Source organism: Gadus chalcogrammus, chromosome 21, assembly GCF_026213295.1.
Source record: "Gadus chalcogrammus isolate NIFS_2021 chromosome 21, NIFS_Gcha_1.0, whole genome shotgun sequence".
NCBI lineage: Eukaryota > Metazoa > Chordata > Actinopteri > Gadiformes > Gadidae > Gadus > Gadus chalcogrammus.
Window position 1 is genome coordinate 1,875,696 of NC_079432.1, and position 19,374 is coordinate 1,895,069.

General features: G+C 57.0%; 1 protein-coding gene across 1 annotated transcript in view; it reads left to right on the forward strand.

Moving 5' to 3' along the window:
* LOC130374864 (kinesin-like protein KIF26A) overlaps positions 1-19,018 on the forward strand; it is a 19,696-nt gene extending 678 nt beyond the window's left edge. Inside the window, 14 exon segments of the mRNA XM_056581840.1 lie at positions 1,642-1,819; positions 5,017-5,241; positions 5,579-5,672; positions 5,854-6,158; positions 7,127-7,310; positions 8,094-8,147; positions 8,217-8,322; positions 10,542-10,704; positions 12,138-13,747; positions 13,749-13,831; positions 13,862-14,680; positions 16,170-16,321; positions 17,193-17,343; positions 18,864-19,018. Coding sequence (XP_056437815.1) covers positions 1,642-1,819; positions 5,017-5,241; positions 5,579-5,672; positions 5,854-6,158; positions 7,127-7,310; positions 8,094-8,147; positions 8,217-8,322; positions 10,542-10,704; positions 12,138-13,747; positions 13,749-13,831; positions 13,862-14,680; positions 16,170-16,321; positions 17,193-17,343; positions 18,864-19,018 — 4,279 coding nt within the window.
* The last annotated feature ends 356 nt before the right edge of the window (positions 19,019-19,374 follow it).

Below are 19,374 nucleotides of genomic sequence, written 5' to 3' on the forward strand. Positions count from 1 at the left end.
ATGTATGCGTGTGATAATGCGTGTGCATGTGATTGTGTGTGTGTATTTTGTGTATGTGTGTGTGTGTGTGTGTGTGTGTGTGTGTGTGTGTGTGTGTGTGTGTGTGTGTGTGTGTGTGTGTGTGTGTGTGTGTGTGTGTTTGTTTGTGTGTGTCTGTGTGTGTGTGTGTGTGTGGTGCTGGACCAGACAGTGCCACCCTGCGGTGGAGTGGGCAGGATTAGAGAGAGTCTGTTTCAATGTTGTTCTCAGACACAAACACAACACACACACACACACACACACACACACACACACACACACACACACATCAAACACACACACACACTTACACAACCCACAACGCAGACACACACACAACAACACACAGAGACACACACACAAAATCAGACACACACAAACACATACACACAAACACAAACAGACAGACACACGCACGCGCAAAATCCCACACACACTAGCACTGTTATCTCTCTACTCAAGCGAAACCCACAGCTTTCCATCATGCTGTACATCCCTCTAAAACACACACACATACACACACACGCACACATCCAAACTGCCGTATTTCCCGGTTCAGCTCTGTCAGTCAACAACTCAGTCAACATTCAAACGACACCTCTGATTGGCCAATCCCGGTCTAGCCAATCAGAGTCCATCATAGCCACGGTCTCAGCCTGCCCTGCTGTGTGTGTGTTGTGTGTGTCTCTGTGTGTCCTTCGGTGTGTTGTTGTGTGTGTGTGTCTCTGTGTGTCCTACTGTGTGTTGTTCTGTGTGTGTGTGTGTGTGTGTGCGTGCAGTACGATGTGTGTGTTTCTGCAGTACGCCTTATGTAGTTCAGTACCTGGGGTTTTCTGCATAATATTCCTCTGAAACTAGTTTGTCAGAACGCTGACCTAAAAACAGGGGAAATGATTCTGCCACCAAACTTTAAATCAGACAGCTGTGAGTGTGAGTGTGTGTGTGTGTGTGTGTGTGTGTGTGTGTGTGTGTGTGTGTGTGTGTGTGTGTGTGTGTGTGTGTGTGTGTGTGTGTGTGTGTGTGTGTGTGTGTGTGTGTGTGTGTGTGTGTGTGTGTGTCTCTCTCTGAAGCGGTGAACTCCTCACCCCTTGCTGTAGAACAGGTAACCTGGAGGAACAGAGCTCACTATTTGTCTGGAAAATAAAACGACTGAACTGTGACGACGGTGACAGCCGGAGTGTTTGACATCAGAGGGAGCGAACGACATGTAGCACGGGGCTCCCAGGGGGACAGGAACCCCCAACCCACGCACTGTCAGTGCCTTGCTCTATAGGTTGAGATTCACAGGGAATGGAACCGCTAACCCACGGAGTGTCAGTGCCTTGCTCTACAGGTTGAGATAGCAACACAGACGGTCTATATTAACACAACAATTAGATGCTCATATCCAAAGAGACTGACAGCTCTCCCTCCCGCTCTCTCTCTCTCTCTCCCCCCCTCTCTCTCACTCTCTCTCTCCCTCTCTCTCTCTCTCTCTCTCCCTCTCTCTCCCCCCCCCCCCCCTCTCTCTCTCTCCCCCCCCCCCTCTCTCTCCCCCCCCCCCTTTCCCTCTTTCCCTCTCTCTCTCTCTCTCTCTCCCCCCCTCTCCCTCTCTCTCTCTCCCCCCCCCCCTCTCCCTCTCAGGGCGGCCCAGAGGCTCAGTCTGTCCAGGAGGAGGCGGGGGTCTTCGGACCCCGAGGCCCCGGGGCCCCTGCTCTACACGGGGGGGTTCAGCGGGGCCCTGAAGCTGTCCCCCCCCGCCGTGCCCCCCGGCCTGCTGCGGGCGGGGGCAAAGGTCACCGACAGCCCCGGGATGGGCAAGGTAAGGCCGTCGCCATGCCGACCCATCGCCGGGGGCAACCTGCACATCTAGACCTCCTGTCTGCTCCACCTTCATCTAGACCTGTCTGCTCCACCTTCATCTAGACCTCCTGTCTGCTCCACCTTCATCTAATCCTCCTGTCTGCTCCACCTTCATCTAGACCCGTCTGCTCCACCTTCATCTAGACCTGTCTGCTCCACCTTCATCTAGACCTCCTGTCTGCTCCACCTTCATCTAGACCTGTCTGCTCCACCTTCATCTAGACCTCCTGTCTGCTCCACCTTCATCTAGACCTCCTGTCTGCTCCACCTTCGTCTACCAGAGGAAAGAGGCACACCACCGCTGGTTCAGTCCCTGCCAGTGTCCGTGTGTGTCTGTGCACGTGCGTGTGTCTGTGCACGTACGTGCGTGTGTGTAAGAGTGAGACAACACCACAGGCCCCATCCTTTGAGTCTTCCTCAGAGAGACTTGCTCAGCGAAGCATCGGGAAGCAAAGCAGCGCGCTCCTCGGTCTGCAGAGCTGCTGCTGCTGTCAGAGCCGGGGATTCTATCATAAAGTAAAGTGGACGACTTTTACCCTCGGAGACTTGAGGGACAGGGGATCGGGCTGCGATAAGTCAAGTTAAGATAAGTCGAGGTGTCCCTGAGCGAGACACCTCACCCTCAATGCGACTAACGGGTCGGCTGTCGCCCTTGCAGGGCCGACTCCGCCGTCAGCGTGTGAACCGTCCCAGGGCGCCGTGGATAAAAGCGTCCGCTAAAAGGCCCTAAATGTAAATGTTAATCTCATTGTGTGATGCCCAGGTCGACTGAGGACGTTCGGGATCAAACCCAGAACCTTTCCCCTGGAGTCGAACACCTCCTCCACCACTAGCCTGTCCTCCGTGGCAGACACGCCCCCCCCCCCCGGGTGAAGGCAGGCTGATAGTGGGGCACGAGGGCGCGTCTTCCAGGGAGGACGGGGCTGTAATGAGGCTGGGAGTCCTTCTGAATGCAGAGCAGCTCCTTCTGCAGCGCTGCACTCGACGCCTGCAGCCGTGGTCCAGCACTGGTCTAATACCGGCCCTGACGTCCTATACTGGTCCTATACTGGGACCTGGAGTCCAATACTGGGTCTACTAGGCCCTTATGTCCTATACTGGGACCTGAAGTTCTATAGTGGGCCCCATTTCATAAAACTCATCACTTATCTTCTATTTGCTTCTAACGAAAGGTCCTTTACATAGACCCTCCCACCCACCCACTAGAGCGTTCACACTGGTCGGCCTGCCTGTCCGTCACTCATCAGCAGGCTGCTACAGGCGGGCCTGGGGAGGCATGAGACCGGGACGGGGATGAAGGGATTAACACAGACCGTTTAACTGGAGCCCCAGAGCAACCTGGGAGGACTGCGTTGTCCAGGTTACCACAGCCCATAGTAACATGAAGTGGGTTTAAAGTATAACAGTCCCTGGTAGGCCGTGTGTATTCTTTCACAAATACAGCCCTCCCTCTCTCTCTCTCCCTCTCTCCCTCTTTCTCTCTCTCTCTCTCTCTCTCTCTCTCTCTCTCTCTCTCTTTCTCTCCCTCTCTCTCCCTCTCTCTCATATCCATCCCTCCCTCCCTCACCCTCCCTCCCTTCCTCCCTCTCTCCCCCTCTCCTTCCCTCTCTCCCTCTCCCTCCCTGCCTCCCTCCCCCTCTCCTTCCCTCCCTCCCTCCCTTCCTCCCTCTCCCTCCTCTCCCCCTCCCTCCCTCTCTCTCTCTCTCTCCCTCCTCTCTCTCTCCCTCCTCTCCCCCTCTCCCCCTCCCTCCCTCCCTCCCTCCCAGTCTTAGCTGGAGGCTCATGTTGTAGTGGTTTGTTTGGAGGTGCTCTCACTACAGAACGTGTGTTGAATTGAACCAGCGGACCGTCCGTGTGTCGCCGTCCTCTCAGCGACAGCAGAGCCACTTCACTCTCCGCAACAAGGGCCAGATGGATTGTGGGTTGCCGGAGTCAACCAATCAGAGCGTCTGATATCTCCCCTCCATTGTTTCTGCCCATGGCCCACGCAAGGCAGCCCTGTTCAAAGCCCCGCCCCCCCTGTTCAAAGCCCCGCCCCCCCGGTTCAGAGCCCCACCCCCCCTGTTCGGAGCCCCGCCCCCATGTCCGGAGCCCCGCCCATAAGGCGATTTATTAACCTGCAGATCCCCTCCCCCCCCTCATTCAGCGCAGAACCGTAACAAAGACTCACAATAACTAGCCCTCTTTTATTAAAGACTTTTAATTTATTATTAATGTACGCACTTATAATATGTTGTACGTCTGGGCACTTACACAGAGTGCTTAGCATTGTGTAGCGTCTTATCCTTGCTATCTTGTTGTCTACGGGTAAAGGGTTAACCTAGTGATGGTTAGTGCTTGGCACTTGGTTCTATGAACATCCTCACTGTACCGACAGAGATATATTGTTGTTTCTCTCTCTTCTGGCAAATGCACTTATTGTAAGTCGCTTTGGATAAAAGCATCTGCTAAATGCCCTGAATGTTAATGTATTAAAGCTCATTAAGGCTCATGAATGACAGTCTGAGAGACGGTCCCCAGCCGTTCTCTAAAGCTAAAGCGAGCGGCTGCAGCGTCAGACAGCCCTAGCAAGGTGATCCAAGCTATCAGCCGCCACTAGTGGTTAGCCGCGCGCCACAAGGTCGGGGGTGAGCGTCTGTTTCATCTCACCGCTGACTTACAGGTCATCCCACGCTCGGTTGCCCGTGGCGACAGATCGTTTTAAAAACTGCTGCGGCCTCAGATTGTTATTGGCTCTAAACCAAACGCCTGTTCAGCGCCTCTCAGCTGGACACCCTGAAAACCAATAACCCCTCGCTAGGTCCGTTAACAAACTGTTTACCAGTTGATTGAGTGACTGGCACTCCATTATTTGGCAGTCGTTAAGCTAAGCATTAGGTGCTAAACCAGGTGTCACTTGCTCAAATATTCACCAGATGCTATGCTAGGGGTCAGTGGCTAAGCTAGTTGACATTTGCTATGCTAAGTGCAAGATGCTAAGCTAGGTATCACTTGCTCAGATATATTCACAACATGCTATGCTAGGCATCAGATACTAAGCTAGGCACCCGGGCCAACCGCCCGGGCCGCAGGAGACTCTGATGATGCGGCAGAACGGAGCCGCAGGTTCAATTCCCTGAACCGGTTCTAACGAGCCTCCCTGTCGCCCGGCCGCAGGTCAAGGTGATGGTCCGTCTCTGCTCGGTGCCGGGCGAGGCCCCGGACCCCACGTCCTACCTGAAGGTGGACGTCCGCAAGAAGCAGCTGACCCTGTGTGAGACGGGGGGCCCCAGCCAGCCGGGGGGCCCGGGCCAGCCCAGGGAGCCCCCTGCCAGGCGCGCCACCACCCCTGCTCCAAAGACGTTCGCCTTCGATGCCGTCTTCTCCCAGGATGCGTCGCAGGTGAGACGTCTCAGACTCCACGGGGTCTAAAACGGAGGAGGGGAGTGTGAGGAACCCGGGCACAGCTAGAGGAGTCTCACCACAGCACAAAAACACACTCTACTGGGGATTAGTCCATCAAACTTTGCCTTCTGTAGGAACCTCAGATTAATAATTCACATTTAGTAAATTATTACTTACGCTAACATCAGACCAGTTACGTTACAACTTTATTAATCCCCCGTAGGAGAAATTAGATAGTTAATTAGTTAATGATCCATCTCAGAAGACACAAGGTCACATGGGGAGTGTTCTCTCGCACCATTGGCTGACGGTGTTCTGTCGTGTGCTCTGATAGGCCGAGGTGTGTTCGGGGAGCGTTGCCGAGGTCATCCAGTCGGTGGTGAACGGCGCCGACGGCTGCATCTTCTGCTTCGGACACGCAAACCTGGGTACGACCTCTGACCCGGAATACGTACGACCCCTGACCCTGAACACATACGACCTCTGAACCTGAATACGTACGACCCCTGACCTCTGACCCTGAATATGTACAACCCCTGACCCCCTGACCGTGAATACATACAACGTTTTCATTCCAATAACCTCCGCTCTCTGCCCCGCCCCCTCAAGGTAAGACCTACACCCTGATTGGCCGGGACTGCTCCACCCAGAGCCTGGGCGTGGCCCCCACAGCCATCTCCTGGCTGTTCAGGGTGATGGAGGAGCGGAGGGAGAAGGCCGGAGGCCGGTTCTCCGTCTCCGTGTCGGCGGTGGAGATCTCCGGCCGGGAGGAGACGCTGAGCGACCTCCTGGCTCACTGCTACTCCTCCTCCTCCTCCTCTTCCTCCTCCTCCTCCTCGGAGCACCTCCTCCCCCACGAGGAGCAGCGCAGGCCAGGGGTGGTCCTCCAGGAAGACCCCCTCTGCGGCTCCAAGGTGAGGAGACGGCAGGAGGAGGCGGTGGAGGAGGAGGAGGAGGAGGAGGATCTAGAGGAGGAGGATCTAGAGGAGGAGGATCTAGAGGAGGAGGAGGAGGAGGCGGTGGAGGAGGAGGAGGAGGAGGAGTAGGATCTAGAGGAGGAGGATCTAGAGGAGGAGTAGGATCTAGAGGAGGAGGAGGAGGAGGCGGTGGAGGAGGAGGAGGAGGAGTAGGATCTAGAGGAGGAGGATCTAGAGGAGGAGTAGGATCTAGAGGAGGAGGAGGAGGAGGAGGAGGAGGAGGAGGCGGTGGAGGAGGAGGAGGAGGAGTAGGATCTAGAGGAGGAGGATCTAGAGGAGGAGTAGGATCTAGAGGAGGAGGAGGAGGAGGCGGTGGAGGAGGAGGAGGAGGAGTAGGATCTAGAGGAGGAGGATCTAGAGGAGGAGTAGGATCTAGAGGAGGAGGAGGAGGAGGAGGAGGAGGATCTAGAGGAGGAGGATCTAGAGGAGGAGTAGGATCTAGAGGAGGAGGAGGAGGAGGAGGAGTAGGATCTAGAGGAGTAGGATCTAGAGGAGGAGGAGGAGGAGGTGTCAGTTCTAGAAGAGGAGGTGTATGATATCCTAGAGGTTCTGGTCTCTAATTCTTGTCCTTGATGCAGAAGACCGACCAACTAATCCCCTGCTCTTGCTCTTCCCCCACCTCCTCCTCATCCTCCTCCTCCCCCTCCTCCTCCTCTTCCTGCTCCTCCCCCTCCTCCTCCTCCTCCTCCTTCTCCTCCTCTGCTTCTCCCCCTCCTCCTCCCTCTCCTGCTCCTCCTCCTCCTCCTGCTGCTCCTCCTCCTCCTCCTCCTGCTCCTCCTCCTGCTCCTCCCCTCCTCCTCTTCTCTTCCTCTTCCTCCTCCTCCTGCTCCTCCCCCAACTCCTCCTCTCCTCCTGCTCCTCCTCCTCCTCCTCCTCCCCCTCCCCCTCCTCTTCCTCCTCCTCAGCTCCAGAACCAGCGGGAGCTGCTCTCCTCCTCGGCGGAGCAGGCCGCCTTCTTCCTGGACGCGGCGCTGGCGGCCCGCAGCTCCAGCAGGGGGCGCTGCGACGAGGCCACCCGCAGGAACGCCCACTTCCTGTTCACCCTCACCGTGCACCAGCAGCGGCCGGAGAAGAGCGCCAAGACCGCAGGTGTTCAACCTTCACTACGCCTCCTATTATAACGAGAGGCTGGTCAGCGCAGGAGGCTTATCGGTCTGTTCAGATCGACAAAGACGTTTAGTTCTTACAGTATTTTTTTATTTAGCGAATGCAAAGTCCATTAGCCAAGCAGTGGCCTCTTGATCTGCTGTATGAAGGGCGACAAGTCCTCCTTTAAGTCTTTGTAGAGGGCGTGCCTCAATGATGTGATGCACACTGTGGGGTTGGGCTGCTAATGCTAATGAAAGGTGATGAACGTAAACACTGCAGGGACATGCAGCAGCTCCTCAGGGTCTGCTGACGAACACAAATGAGCAAATGATTCCTGTAGACCTACCAGACTGACTCTTGACATGACCTCACTGGTGATGACTGGTCTCTGTCCGTCCCTCTCCCATCTCTCCCCTTGTTGGTCTCTCTCTGGTCTCTCTCCCCTTGTCGGTCTCTCTCTGGTCTCTCTCCATCTCTCCCCTTGTCGGTCTCTCTCTGGTCTCTCTCCATCTCTCCCCCTGTCGGTCTCTCTCTGTTCTCTCTCTGGTCTCCTTCTTTTCTCTCTCCTGTCTCTTTCTGGTCTCTCTCTGGTCTCTCTCCGGTCTCTTTCCATCTCTCCCCTTGTTGGTCTCTCTCTGGTCTCTCTCTGGTCTCTCTCTGGTCTCTTTCCATCTCTCCCCTTGTTGGTCTCTCTCCGATCTCCTTCTGGTCTCTTTCTGGTCTCTCTCCGGTCTCTTTCTTGTCTCTCTCTGGTCTCTCGCTGGTCTCTCTCTTCTCGCTCAGTGACTGCAGGTCGGAGTCGTCTTCACCTCCTGGACCTGGGGAGCTGTGAGAGCTGTGTGGGAGGAGGAGGAGGAGGAACAGGAGGAGGAGGAGGAACAGGAGGAGGAGGAGGAGGAGGAGGAGGAGGAGGAGGAGGAGGAGGAGGAGGAGGAACTCAGTGTCTGTCTCTGTCCGCGCTGGGGAATGTGATCCTGGCTCTGGTCAACGGGGCCAAACACGTCCCCTACAGGTACGGGAACACACAGGATAACGTTATCACTGTCACATGTCATTAATGTTATTCATTTCTGACGTTATTAATGTCAGATGCCACGGCAGCAGAATCACAGTCCAGTAAAAGTCTCAGAAACAGCTAAAACATTTTAAATAAGATGTCCCTTATCTTATCTCAGATCTGATCCTCACTCAACTCAACAAACCGTCAATACAAACCAAGGTTGCTAAGCATTATTGCTCAAAGGCTTCAGGGCGGCAGAGGGACGAGGGGATGAATCCCGTTCCCCAGGCGGGAGGTAGATCGGAACCACAGATATCAACAGTAGATATTAACAGCAGACACAGAGAGCTGTTCACCCGGCTGCCCTCTCTCTGCGGGTCTCTGAGCACCTCATCACTCCGCGGTCCTGGACAGATCAATACCCAGCCAGCCTGTAATCGGACCAGGCCGGGCCTGTCATGAGCCGCGCTCTGGGTCTGAACCCCAGAGCGGCATGCTGTGGAGGACGGTCTATATTAGTGCCTCTGGCTCTACGGTCTGGGTCTGAACCCCAGAGCGGCATGCTGTGGAGTACGGTCTATATTAGTGTCTCTGGCTCTACGGTCTATATTAGTGCCTCTGGCTCTACGGTCTGGGTCTGAACCACAGAGCGGCATGCTGTGGAGGACGGTCTATATTAGTGTCTCTGGCTCTACGGTCTATATTAGTGTCTCTGGCTCTACGGTCTGGGGACTCGGTTCGGGGGCTTTAACGAGTCCTGGTCGTGCCCCGAGGGGACGGGGGGTCGCGTCTCTCCGGCCTCGGCTAACGAGGTACTCCTTAACGAGGAACTCCTTAACTAGGAACTCCTTAACAAGGAACTCCCTAACGAGGAATTTCTTAACAAGGAACTCCCTAACAAGGAACTCCTTAACGAGGAACTCCCTAACGAGGAACTCCTTAACACGGAACTCCTTAACAAGGATCTCCTTAACTAGGAACTCCTTAACGAGGAACTCCCTAACGAGGAATTCTTTAACAAGGAACTCCCTAAAAAGGAACTCCTTAACGAGGAACTCCCTAACGAGGAACTCCTTAACACGGAACTCCTTAACGAGGATCTCCTTAACGAGGAACTCTCTAACGAGGAACCCCTTAACAAGGAACTCCCTAAAGGTGCGGCCACACCAGACGCGTATCTCGCGTAATTTTTACGCGAGATACGCGCGTTACTATTTCCACCCAGAATAAAGAAAGTTGTCGGCCGTGGCTGTGTGTGTGTGTGTCTTGCCCCAGGATGAGGCTCCCCACGGTAAAGGCTCCAACACTTGGGTGTGTGTGTGTGTGTGTGTGTGTGTGTGTGTGTGTGTGTGTGTGTGTGTGTGTGTGTGTGTGTGTGTGTGTGTGTTGCCCCAGGATAAGCTGCGCTGGAGTCCGAGGTAGGAAACCCAAACGCCGCCGTGTTTGGGTGATAGAGTTTAGATCGGGTTAGATTAAATAATCTCGGATATAAATAACAATAATCGGGTTAAATAACTTCACATGGTGTGTCTGGTGTGTTTCCAGCATTCGTAGTGTTGATCAGCAGATATATAGTCCTCCAAGACGTTGAGGTTGCTCAGTAACCAGAGACTCTGTCCATGCAAGTGAACGGAGCGTTCCCTCTTCGTCATAACTATCAAACCAAACATCCTTCACATTCACCGAGCGAACATTATGAAAGTAAAATGCACATTTCTCGCTAGAAATGTTTCCGTAAAAGCATTTAATGGCGTAACTATGTTACTATTTCCACACAGAATAAAGAAAGATGTCGGCCGTATGCTTCTGTCCAAGCTCACTACTCTCTGCCAGTGACGTCGGGTCAAGCTCAACGCTGATTGGGCAACGCGGCTAATCGTCAGACGCGTATCTCGCGTACTTAGCGTAAAAAGTTAAATTTTTTGAACTCGTATTGCGCATATTGCGCGTAAATATACGCGCCACATACGCGCCACATACGCGCTATACGCGCGTAAAATGTTGCTTATACGCGTAAGTACGCGTGAAACGCGTAATACGCGTATTAAACCAATGGTTCCCTATGGAAAAAATGGCGATTTTAGACGCGAAGTACGCGAGATACGCGTCTGGTGTGGCCGCACCTTAACAAGGAACTGCCTAACGAGGAACCCCTTAATAAGAAACTCTCTAACGAGGAACCCCTTAACGAGGAACCCCCCTAACGAGGAACTCCTTGCTGTGTGATTCAGGGACAGCAAGCTGACCATGCTGCTGAGGGAGTCTCTGGGGAACATCAACTGTCGGACAACCATGATCGCCCACGTGTCGGCCCACCGGCGCCACCACCTGGAGACGCTGGGCACCCTGCAGCTGGCCTCACGGCTTCACCGCGTCAGGAAGAACAAGGCCCGGGTAGGACACGCCCCCTCAGTCCTCCTCAGGTCTCTCCGGTTGTATGATTGACAGACGGATCAGCCTACCAGTGGGATCAGACCACGGGGTTGGCTTGATCGTACTTCTGGGCGGACACTCCCACTTGTGATGTCACTACAGGGCAGGTTTTGGCTCCTCCCCCTAACACCTGGTGGTAGAGAGGGTCCCTTTCGATTGCAGTTACCTTTACCTTCAGGGTTCTTATCAGACCCTTTTTATCCAAAGCGACTTAAAATAAGTCCATTTGCCAGAAGAAGAGAAAGAACAATATATATCGCCATCGGTGCAGTAAGGATGTTCGTAGAACCAAGTACCAAGCACTAACAATCGCTAGGTTAACCCATTCCCCATATACAACAAAAATAGCTAGGATAAGATGCTACACAATGCTACTAAGTACTATATTTAACTGTATGGACATAAAGCATACAATAAGTGTGTACATTAAGTGACAGTAAGTACAACATACATTAAGTGTGGTGGGTGAGGGGGAGGCTATGCAGAGTCTAGGTGAACTCTGAACTAGTCTTGAGTCGGAAATGACTGCTCTTCCATGGGAACACGGTTGAGAAGAAACTGATCTCAGGCCAGTAACAAGGTACAAGGTTCTTGGTGGAAACTCCGCTAAAGTGCGTGGAGAACAGGTCTGAGAGCTGCCATACCTTAGCTCTCGTATGAGGTTGGATTCTGCAAAAGACTATTTCAGACCAACTGTATCACAGCCAGATCTAGAACAGCAACGTATCGCATCCAGGCCATTCCAGCCATTACTGGAATGATGGGGAGTTTTATGTAGTGCGAGATGTCACGTAATCAATAACACTGAATTACCAACAACACTGCATAATCAATATCATCAGCCCCTGGAGACGGCCGATAAAGGGGATCTCTGCCTCGTTAGGAGACGGCCAGACTAGATCTGTCTGTTAAAGATCAGCGAAACGCATGCAGAACGTAGAGGTGCACCCCTTCCACTGCTCCCACGGTCCTCAGTCTGTGGTGGGGGGGTCCACCTCAGAGCATCAGGGCAGGTTGACCTGGACCAAACCACACGGAGGGCATCAGTGTGTGTGTGGTCATCAGTGTGTGGGCCTGTGTGTATGTGTTCATCAGTGAGTGTGTTTGTGTGTGTTGTCATCAATGTGTGTGTGTTCATAAGCGTATGTGTGTGTGTGTGTGTTTGTTCATCAGTTTGTGTGTCTCTTCCTCCTCCTCCTCCTCTCCTCCTCCTCCTCTCCTCTCCTCCTCTCCTCCACTCCTCCCCTCCTCCTCTCCTCTCCTCTCCTCCTCCTCTCCTCTCCTCTCCTCCTCTCCTCTCCTCCTCCTCCCCTCCTCCTCCTCCTCTCCTCCTCCTCTCCTCTCCTCCTCCCCTCCTCTCTTCCTCCTCCTCTCCTCTCCTCCCCCCCCCCCAGTACGCCTCCAGCTCCTCGGGGGGGGACAGCTCCTGTGAGGAGGAGCGCCCCCAGCGGGGGGGGGCCCTCAGACCCCTGCACCCCCGGTCCCGGACCATGGCCCTGGACCCGGAGGGCCCCGCGCGGGCCCCCAGCGACCCGGACTACTCCTCCAGCAGCGAGCAGTCCTGCGACACCGTCATCTATGTGGGGCCCGGCGGGGGGGCCCTCAGCGACCGGGAGCTCAGCGACCACGAGGGGCCCCCGGCCTTCATCCCCATCGTCCCCTCCCTGGTGAGGAGGCGGGCCCCGCCCCTCAGGGCCCCCCCCCGCGGGGGCAGCCGGCTCCGCTGCGACACCTTCGCCGAGCTGCAGGAGCGGCTGGACTGCATCGACGGCAGTGAGGGCCCCCCCGGCCTGGCCCCCGAGGGCCCCCCCGGCCTGGCCCCCGAGGGCCCCCCCGCCACCCCCCCCCAGGGCCTGGTCGCTGCTAAACCCCCTGACACTGTGCCAACCCCAACCTCGGACCGGCCCCCCGGGGCCCGGGAGGGGGTCTTGTCCCGGGAGGGGGTCTCGTCCCGGGAGGGGGTCTCGGCCCGGGAGGGGGTCTCGGCCCGGGAGGGGGTCTCGGCCCGGTCCGCCCCTCCCGAGGTGGTGGTCCGGGAGAAGCTCTACCTCCGAGCGACGGCCCCGAAGCCCTCCGACTCCCCCTCTCTCCCCAGGGGCCCCCAGGCCACACCGGGGCCCCTGTGGTCCGGGGGGGGGCGGGCGCCCCCTGTGGGGATGACCCCCACGGAGCTCCACCCCGGGGGGGGGCGGGGTCTGGACCGGGACCTCTTCAGGACCACCGTGACCCTGCAGCGCCCCCTGGAGCTGAGCGGGGAGGACCAGCTGGTGTTCACCCTGGTGGAGGACCGGCCCCTCGGCCCGGGGGCCCCGGGGCCCCTCACCGGGGGCGGGGCGGGCCGCGGCTCCGTCAGCATCATCAGCAGCATCAGCGACGAGTACGACGCCTACCTCACCCGGCTGGGGGCGGCGGCCTCCGGCCCGCTGCCCGCCGCGGCTCTGTGGCGCCGGGACCACGCCCAGGGCTCCCACAGCTCCCACAGCTCCCACAGCTCCCAGTACGACAGCGGGATCGGCTTCTCCGAGCTGGAGGGCGAGCTGGAGGGCGAGCTGGGGACCGCGCCGTGTCGGACCCCCGCCCCCTCGCCCGCGGAGCCCCCCCGAGCGGCTCTCAGAGGGACCAGGGCCCGAGCCGGTTCCCTCAGCTCCCCCGCCTCCCTGACCCTCCCCCGGCGGCCCAAGCCCCTCCCCCCGGGCCCCCCGGGGCCCCCGGAGGAGGAGCGCCGGCGGGGGGCCCGGCAGTACGACCTCTGGCCGACCTCGGGCCCCGGGGAGGCGGGGCGGCGGCGGAGCGGGCCGAGCGTCGCCGGGGGTAACAGCCACAGCGTCCCGCGGCCCCCCAAGAACCACGCCCACTCCTCCTCCTCCTCCTCCCCCCAGCAGGGGGACCCCCCAGGGAGGGGGCCCCGCCTCACCCGGGGGGCCACCACCCTGGGGATGATGTCGGGGCCCCAGGGGTCCTCGGAGTCCGTCTGGGAGCCGGAGGGGTCTCCCGGGACGGGGGGGCCGGTTCTCCTCCCTGGGGAAGCGGTCCGGCGGACACAGGACCGGCCGGGCCCCTAAAGCGGGGTCTGGGAGCCCCCCCCCCGGCGGCCCCGGGGCCCCGGACCCCCGGGGGGGGGGCGTGGCCTCCTGGCGGTCCACGCTGCCCCGGGCGCTGCCGCCGGAGGCGGAGCCCCGCTCCCGGCTCCGGGACGAGCCCCCCGCGCTCAGGATGACCTCCAGCCTCAAGACGCGCGGCGCCAAGGGGGGCGCCCTGCTGCATTATGGGATGTCCCTGGAGAGGGGCGGGGGTCCGGGCTCCAGAGAGGACCTGGGGGGCCGACCGGCCTCCTCCGTGAGGCTCGGAGCTCCGCCCCCCACGGCCGCCGCCCCCAGACCGGGCGGGGCCAGGTCCTCCGGGGGCGGGGCTGGGGGCGGGGCCGGGGCCGGGTCCCGGACGCCGGCGGCCCCCGGGGGGTCAAAGAGTCGCTCGTCGTCCTCCAGCGCCTCGAGGACCCCGAGCTCCCAGGACGACGCCCCTCCCCCCGGGAAACCCCCGGGCGCCACGGCGGGGGGGCCGGGGGCGGGTGGAGGGCGGGCGGCCAACAGCCGGGTCAGCGAGCTGGCGGCGGGGAGCGGCAGGAGGCAGGCGGGGGGCGGGGAGGGGGCGGGGGGCGAGGGCGGGGGGATCCCCTCCCCCTACAGTAAGGTGACGGCGCCGCGCCCCGCCCAGCGCCACAGCAGCGGCGTCGCCAGCGACAACAGCAGCGTGCTGAGCGGCGAGCTGCCCCCCGCCATGGGCCGCACCGCCCTGTTCTACCACAGCGGCGGCAGCAGCGGCTACGAGAGCATGCGGCGCGACAGCGAGACGGCGTCCTCGGCCCGCGACTCCATGAGCGACGACGTCACAAGGAACCGCGGCCGCGTCAACAAGTCCCCCAAGAAGAGGGGCAACGGTGAGGGGCCCGTCTGCCTGACACGCTGTCTGACTGTGAGGCTGTCTGTCTGTCTGTCTGTCTGACTGACTGACAGTCTGTCTGTCGGTCTGACAGGCTGTCTGACTGTGAGGCTGTCTCTCTGTCTCTCTTTCATTCTCTCTCTGTCTCTATCTCTCTCTCAGTCTGTCTCTCTGTCTCTGTCTGTCTGACAGGCTGTCTCTCTTTCTGCTCCATCTCCCTCTCTGTCCTTCTCCCTGTTTCTCTGTCTGTCTGTCTGTCTGTCTCTCTCTGTCAAACTCTGTCTCTGTCTCTCTGTCTCTCTCTCTCTCTGTCAGTCAGTCAGTCAGTCAGCCTCTCTCTCTCTCTCCCTCTCTCTCTCTCTGTCCCTCAGTCAGTCAGTCAGTCAGTCAGTCAGTCAGTCAGTCAGTCAGTCAGTCAGTCTGTCAGTGTCATCTTGGAGTCCACCCCAGCCCTGACCCTGTACAGCCCTTCTCTACAGAGGGTTTGCTGTGGCGAGCGCTACCTATGCATTCAGAGGTGTGACCTTTGCAGAGGGAGCTGCATGATGCACACAGCGCATCACAAGCTGCATAATAACCACAGCATTATACATCCTCTTCCTAAGGAGCCGTCAGCCTCTATTACCCAGAGTGTTTCCATGCCGACTAGGTGGAGTGAGGCAATGATGTACTCTAGAGCCCTGTGTCCTCCTATTGGTCAAATAAGAATGTGTGTGTGTGTGTGTGTGTGTGTGTGTGTGTGTGTGTGTGTGTGTGTGTGTGTGTGTGTGTGTGTGTGTGTGTGTGTGTGTGTGTGTGTGTGTGTGTGTGTCAGGTCTTCTCTTCATGAATACATAATGAGCTGGGAGACTCCTGTACATATCCGTCTACAATGATCCCACACACACACACACACACTCAAACACGCACACACCTCGTAGTTAATTATAGAACCACTTTCAGGACAAACAACCGCAATTGGTTTTTGATTTACATTTTGAAATGTCATCGATAATCTTCTGACGTTCTACGTTGTGGTTCTTAAGTGTATGAGGAAAGGCTTTTATTATGTTCTATGTTATGGTTCGGAAGTCTTTGAGGGAACGGCTTGTTTGTGTTCTACACTCTGGTTCTAAGTGAGGTAGTTAAGGGTTCTGAGTTCTAGTAACCAGCACTGACCTGGTTCTGGTTCTGGTTCTAGTACCCAGTGCTGACATGGTTCTGGTACCCAGTACTGACCTGGTTCTGGTTCTGGGCCTGGTACCCAGTGCTGACCCGGTTCTGGTTCTGGGTCTGGTACCCAGTACTGACCTGGTTCTGGTTCTGGTACCCAGAACTGATCTGGTTCTGGTTCTGGCACTCAGTGCTGACCCGGTTCTGGTTCTGGCACCCAGTGCTGACCCGGTTCTGGTTCTAGTACCCAGTACTGACCTGGTTCTGGTTCTGGTTCTGGTACCCAGTGCTTACATGGTTCTGGTACCCAGTGCTGACCCGGTTCTGTCCTCCAGGGGTCCAGCGGCGCCGCCTGATCCCGGCCCCCCTCCCAGACTCCTCTCTGGGCCGGCGGGCAGAGGGCCAGCGGGACCGGGCCCACCAGCCCTTCGAGATCACCGTCTACCAGATAGACCCCCTGGACCCCCTGCAGAGGAGCCGGCAGGAGGTCCGCCCCCACCCTCTTAGGACCAATCACACGACACACAGTCTGTAGGACCAATCACACAAGACACAGTCTGTAGGACCAATCACACGACACACACATTACGTTAGGACCAATCACACGAGACAGTCTCTTAGGACCAATCACACGAGAGACGCAGTCTGTAGGACCAATCAGAGCATCAGATGTTCCACTGTGTGTTGACCTGCTTATTTCCTGTGTTTCTGCAGCAAACGTTCCAGGATGTGGAGAAGGTACGTTAACTCTCAGCTTAAGTGTGTTTGAGACGTGACGTTTGGTGTAATAACAGCAGCAGGTGACTCAGTGTGTGTTAGAGTGTGTGCAGCCCACTGCAGAGCCGTAGCATGTGCACTGTACAGGTTTACAGAACTTTAGCACTGGTGGAGAAGCATGATGTAGAAGTGGTACCGCATTGTTGGGTTCCGTTACATGTTCTGGGTTCTGTACCATGTGTTCTGTGTTCTCCAGGGTTCTGTCATACGTTCTGTGTGTTCTCCAGGGTTACCCAGGGTTCTGTACCATACGTTCTGTGTTCCCCAGGGTTCTGTCATGTGTTCTGTGTGTTCTCCAGGGTTCTGTATGTTCTCCAGGGTTCCATACCATGTGTTCTGTGTTCCCCAGGTTAGGGTTCTCTTCCTTGTATTCAGTGTTCCCCAGGGTTCTCCAGGGTTCCCTACCATGTGTTCTGTGTTCCCCAGGGTTCTGCGTCTTACGTTCTGTGTTCCCCAGGGTTCTGTGTCTTACGTTCTGTGTTCCCCAGGGTTCTGCGTCTTACGTTCTGTGTTCCCCAGGGTTCTGCGTCTTACGTTCTGTGTTCCCCAGGGTTCTGTGTCTGACGTTCTGTGTTCCCCAGGGCCTGCAGTACTTCAACGCGAGGCTGCGTGTGGCCGAGCGGCGGCAGCAGCAGATCGCGGCGCTGCGGTGCCGGAGGGAACGGCTCAGGGCCGAGCTGACGGAGGCCAAGGGCCTGCTGATGGTGGCCCCCGGGAGGCGGAGCCCCGACTGTGAGTAGACCAATCACAGCAGGGACATGGCCTTGAGGACCAATCAGGACAGAGACCCGGGCTGTAGGACCAATCACAACAGAGACCAATTCTGTTAGGACCAATCACATGAGAGACACAGGCTGTAAGAACCAATCAGAACAGAGACACAGTCTGTTAGAACCAATCACATGAGAGACACAGGCTGTTATAACCAATCACATGAGAGACACAGGCTGTTAGAACCAATCAGAACTGAGACACTGGCTGTTAGGACAGAGACCCAGAGTGCTAGAGCTATCAGCCACCCAGCTATCCTGTTTAATAGGAAGTGGCCCCTGGTATCAGGTTCTCACCGTCCGGGGACACGGATTAGACCAACGAGGAAACCAATGTCCGCTCTGAAATTGTACTTCCTTCAACCTCAAGGCCTTAAACGATCGTCTTTCAGAGGCCACTGGCTGTGATGGGATGAACCATCACAGCCATCACATACCAGTTACACATACCAGTTGGTATAGTCCAATCGGCTGGTGGGCCCATCTATCCATCATACCGGTTGGTGCAGTCCACTGAGTCGAATGGAGGGCTGATCTACCCATCATGCATCTGGGTGTACAGTCCCACTTGTGATGTCACTGGAGGGGAGGTGTTTAAGCGGCTGGCCGTGTCTGAACACCGTCACACCTGGTGGAAGAACAGCCCTTGAACCCCTCCTTCCTAGGTGTTTGTATTTCAGGCTCCACAGACCGTGGGACGCCCGGCTCTCTGCTGAGTCACTGGGCCGCAGTACCGCTCCACTGAGCTGACCTACATACACAGCTCCCATGATGCTCTCTGGCAGGCCTCAGCTTGTGCTGCCCGCAGACACTCAGAGCAGAGAGGTGGAGGCCGCGTTAGGTCTGGGAGGGGTCCTCAGCTCCACCTCCCTGCTCTAGGGGCCTCGTTAGGCCTGGGTGGAGGCCTGAGCTCCACCAACTCTCTGAGACCGACACTGGGGTCAGGGGTCACATGGCTCTCAGTGGACCAACACTTGAGGTAATTTTCAGATGTAGAGAGCTGTGACTCCCTGGTGATCATCTAGACCCGGCGGGCCTCAGATCAATAAGGCATTACTGCCCTCGGTCTCCCAGAGCCATAAATCACCAGGCTCCTCCCTGGAAGGGGGGGACATTGGAGGGTAATCCTCCCATCAATCACAATCGAGTGTCAGAGCTTCCTAACAGACCAGTATAGCAACCCTCTCCAACCCACAGAGGGGAGGCTTCACTGGACCAGTAACTACACCAGCAGCAGGTGAACCAGTAGCTGTAAAGGGAGAAGCAGTGATTGGTCGAACTTGACCAATCAACCGAGACGACATGAGATGACGAACCCACCCGTTAAAGAAGATGTGATTGGTCCACCTTAAGGAGATCTATTTGACTTGCTGATTGATTGATTGATTGATTGGTCGATCCCTACTGAGCTGTGATTGGTCGATCCCTAACGAGGCGTGTGTGTGTGTGTGTGTGTGTGTGTGTGTGTGTGTGTGTGTGCAGACGAGGCGGAGCAGCACCTGGACCAGGAGTCCCAGGAGTACCTGGAGGTCCTTCTCCGCTCCACGGACGAGCTGGAGGACGTGGTCAACGTCTGCAAGGCCCGGCTCATGATGGAGACATGCTTCGACGTCTCCACGGCAACAGGAGGACTCTGATCGGACGAGGAGACGGGACGTGAGACGAGATTCAACCTTCTCAACCGGTCAGGAGGGGCGGAGTTAAAGAGCTGTTTAACGAGACACTCGTTAGCCAGACGTTAACGAGACACTCGTTAACGAGACACTCGTTAACCAACACGTCCTTTGACTTGAGTTCAGAACACGTCTCTGACAAACCTTCAGCAGGAGATGGAAGCCCCCCCCCCCCCCCCCCCCCCAACTCACCTCGTGGTGATTGGCTGAGAGACAGACTGACCTCATCCTTTATTTGAACCAATGGAAGAGCTACACACAGAGAACAGGCTGCCTGTCTGGGGGTTATACTCTGAGGACCCAGAGAGGGTCTGGACCCG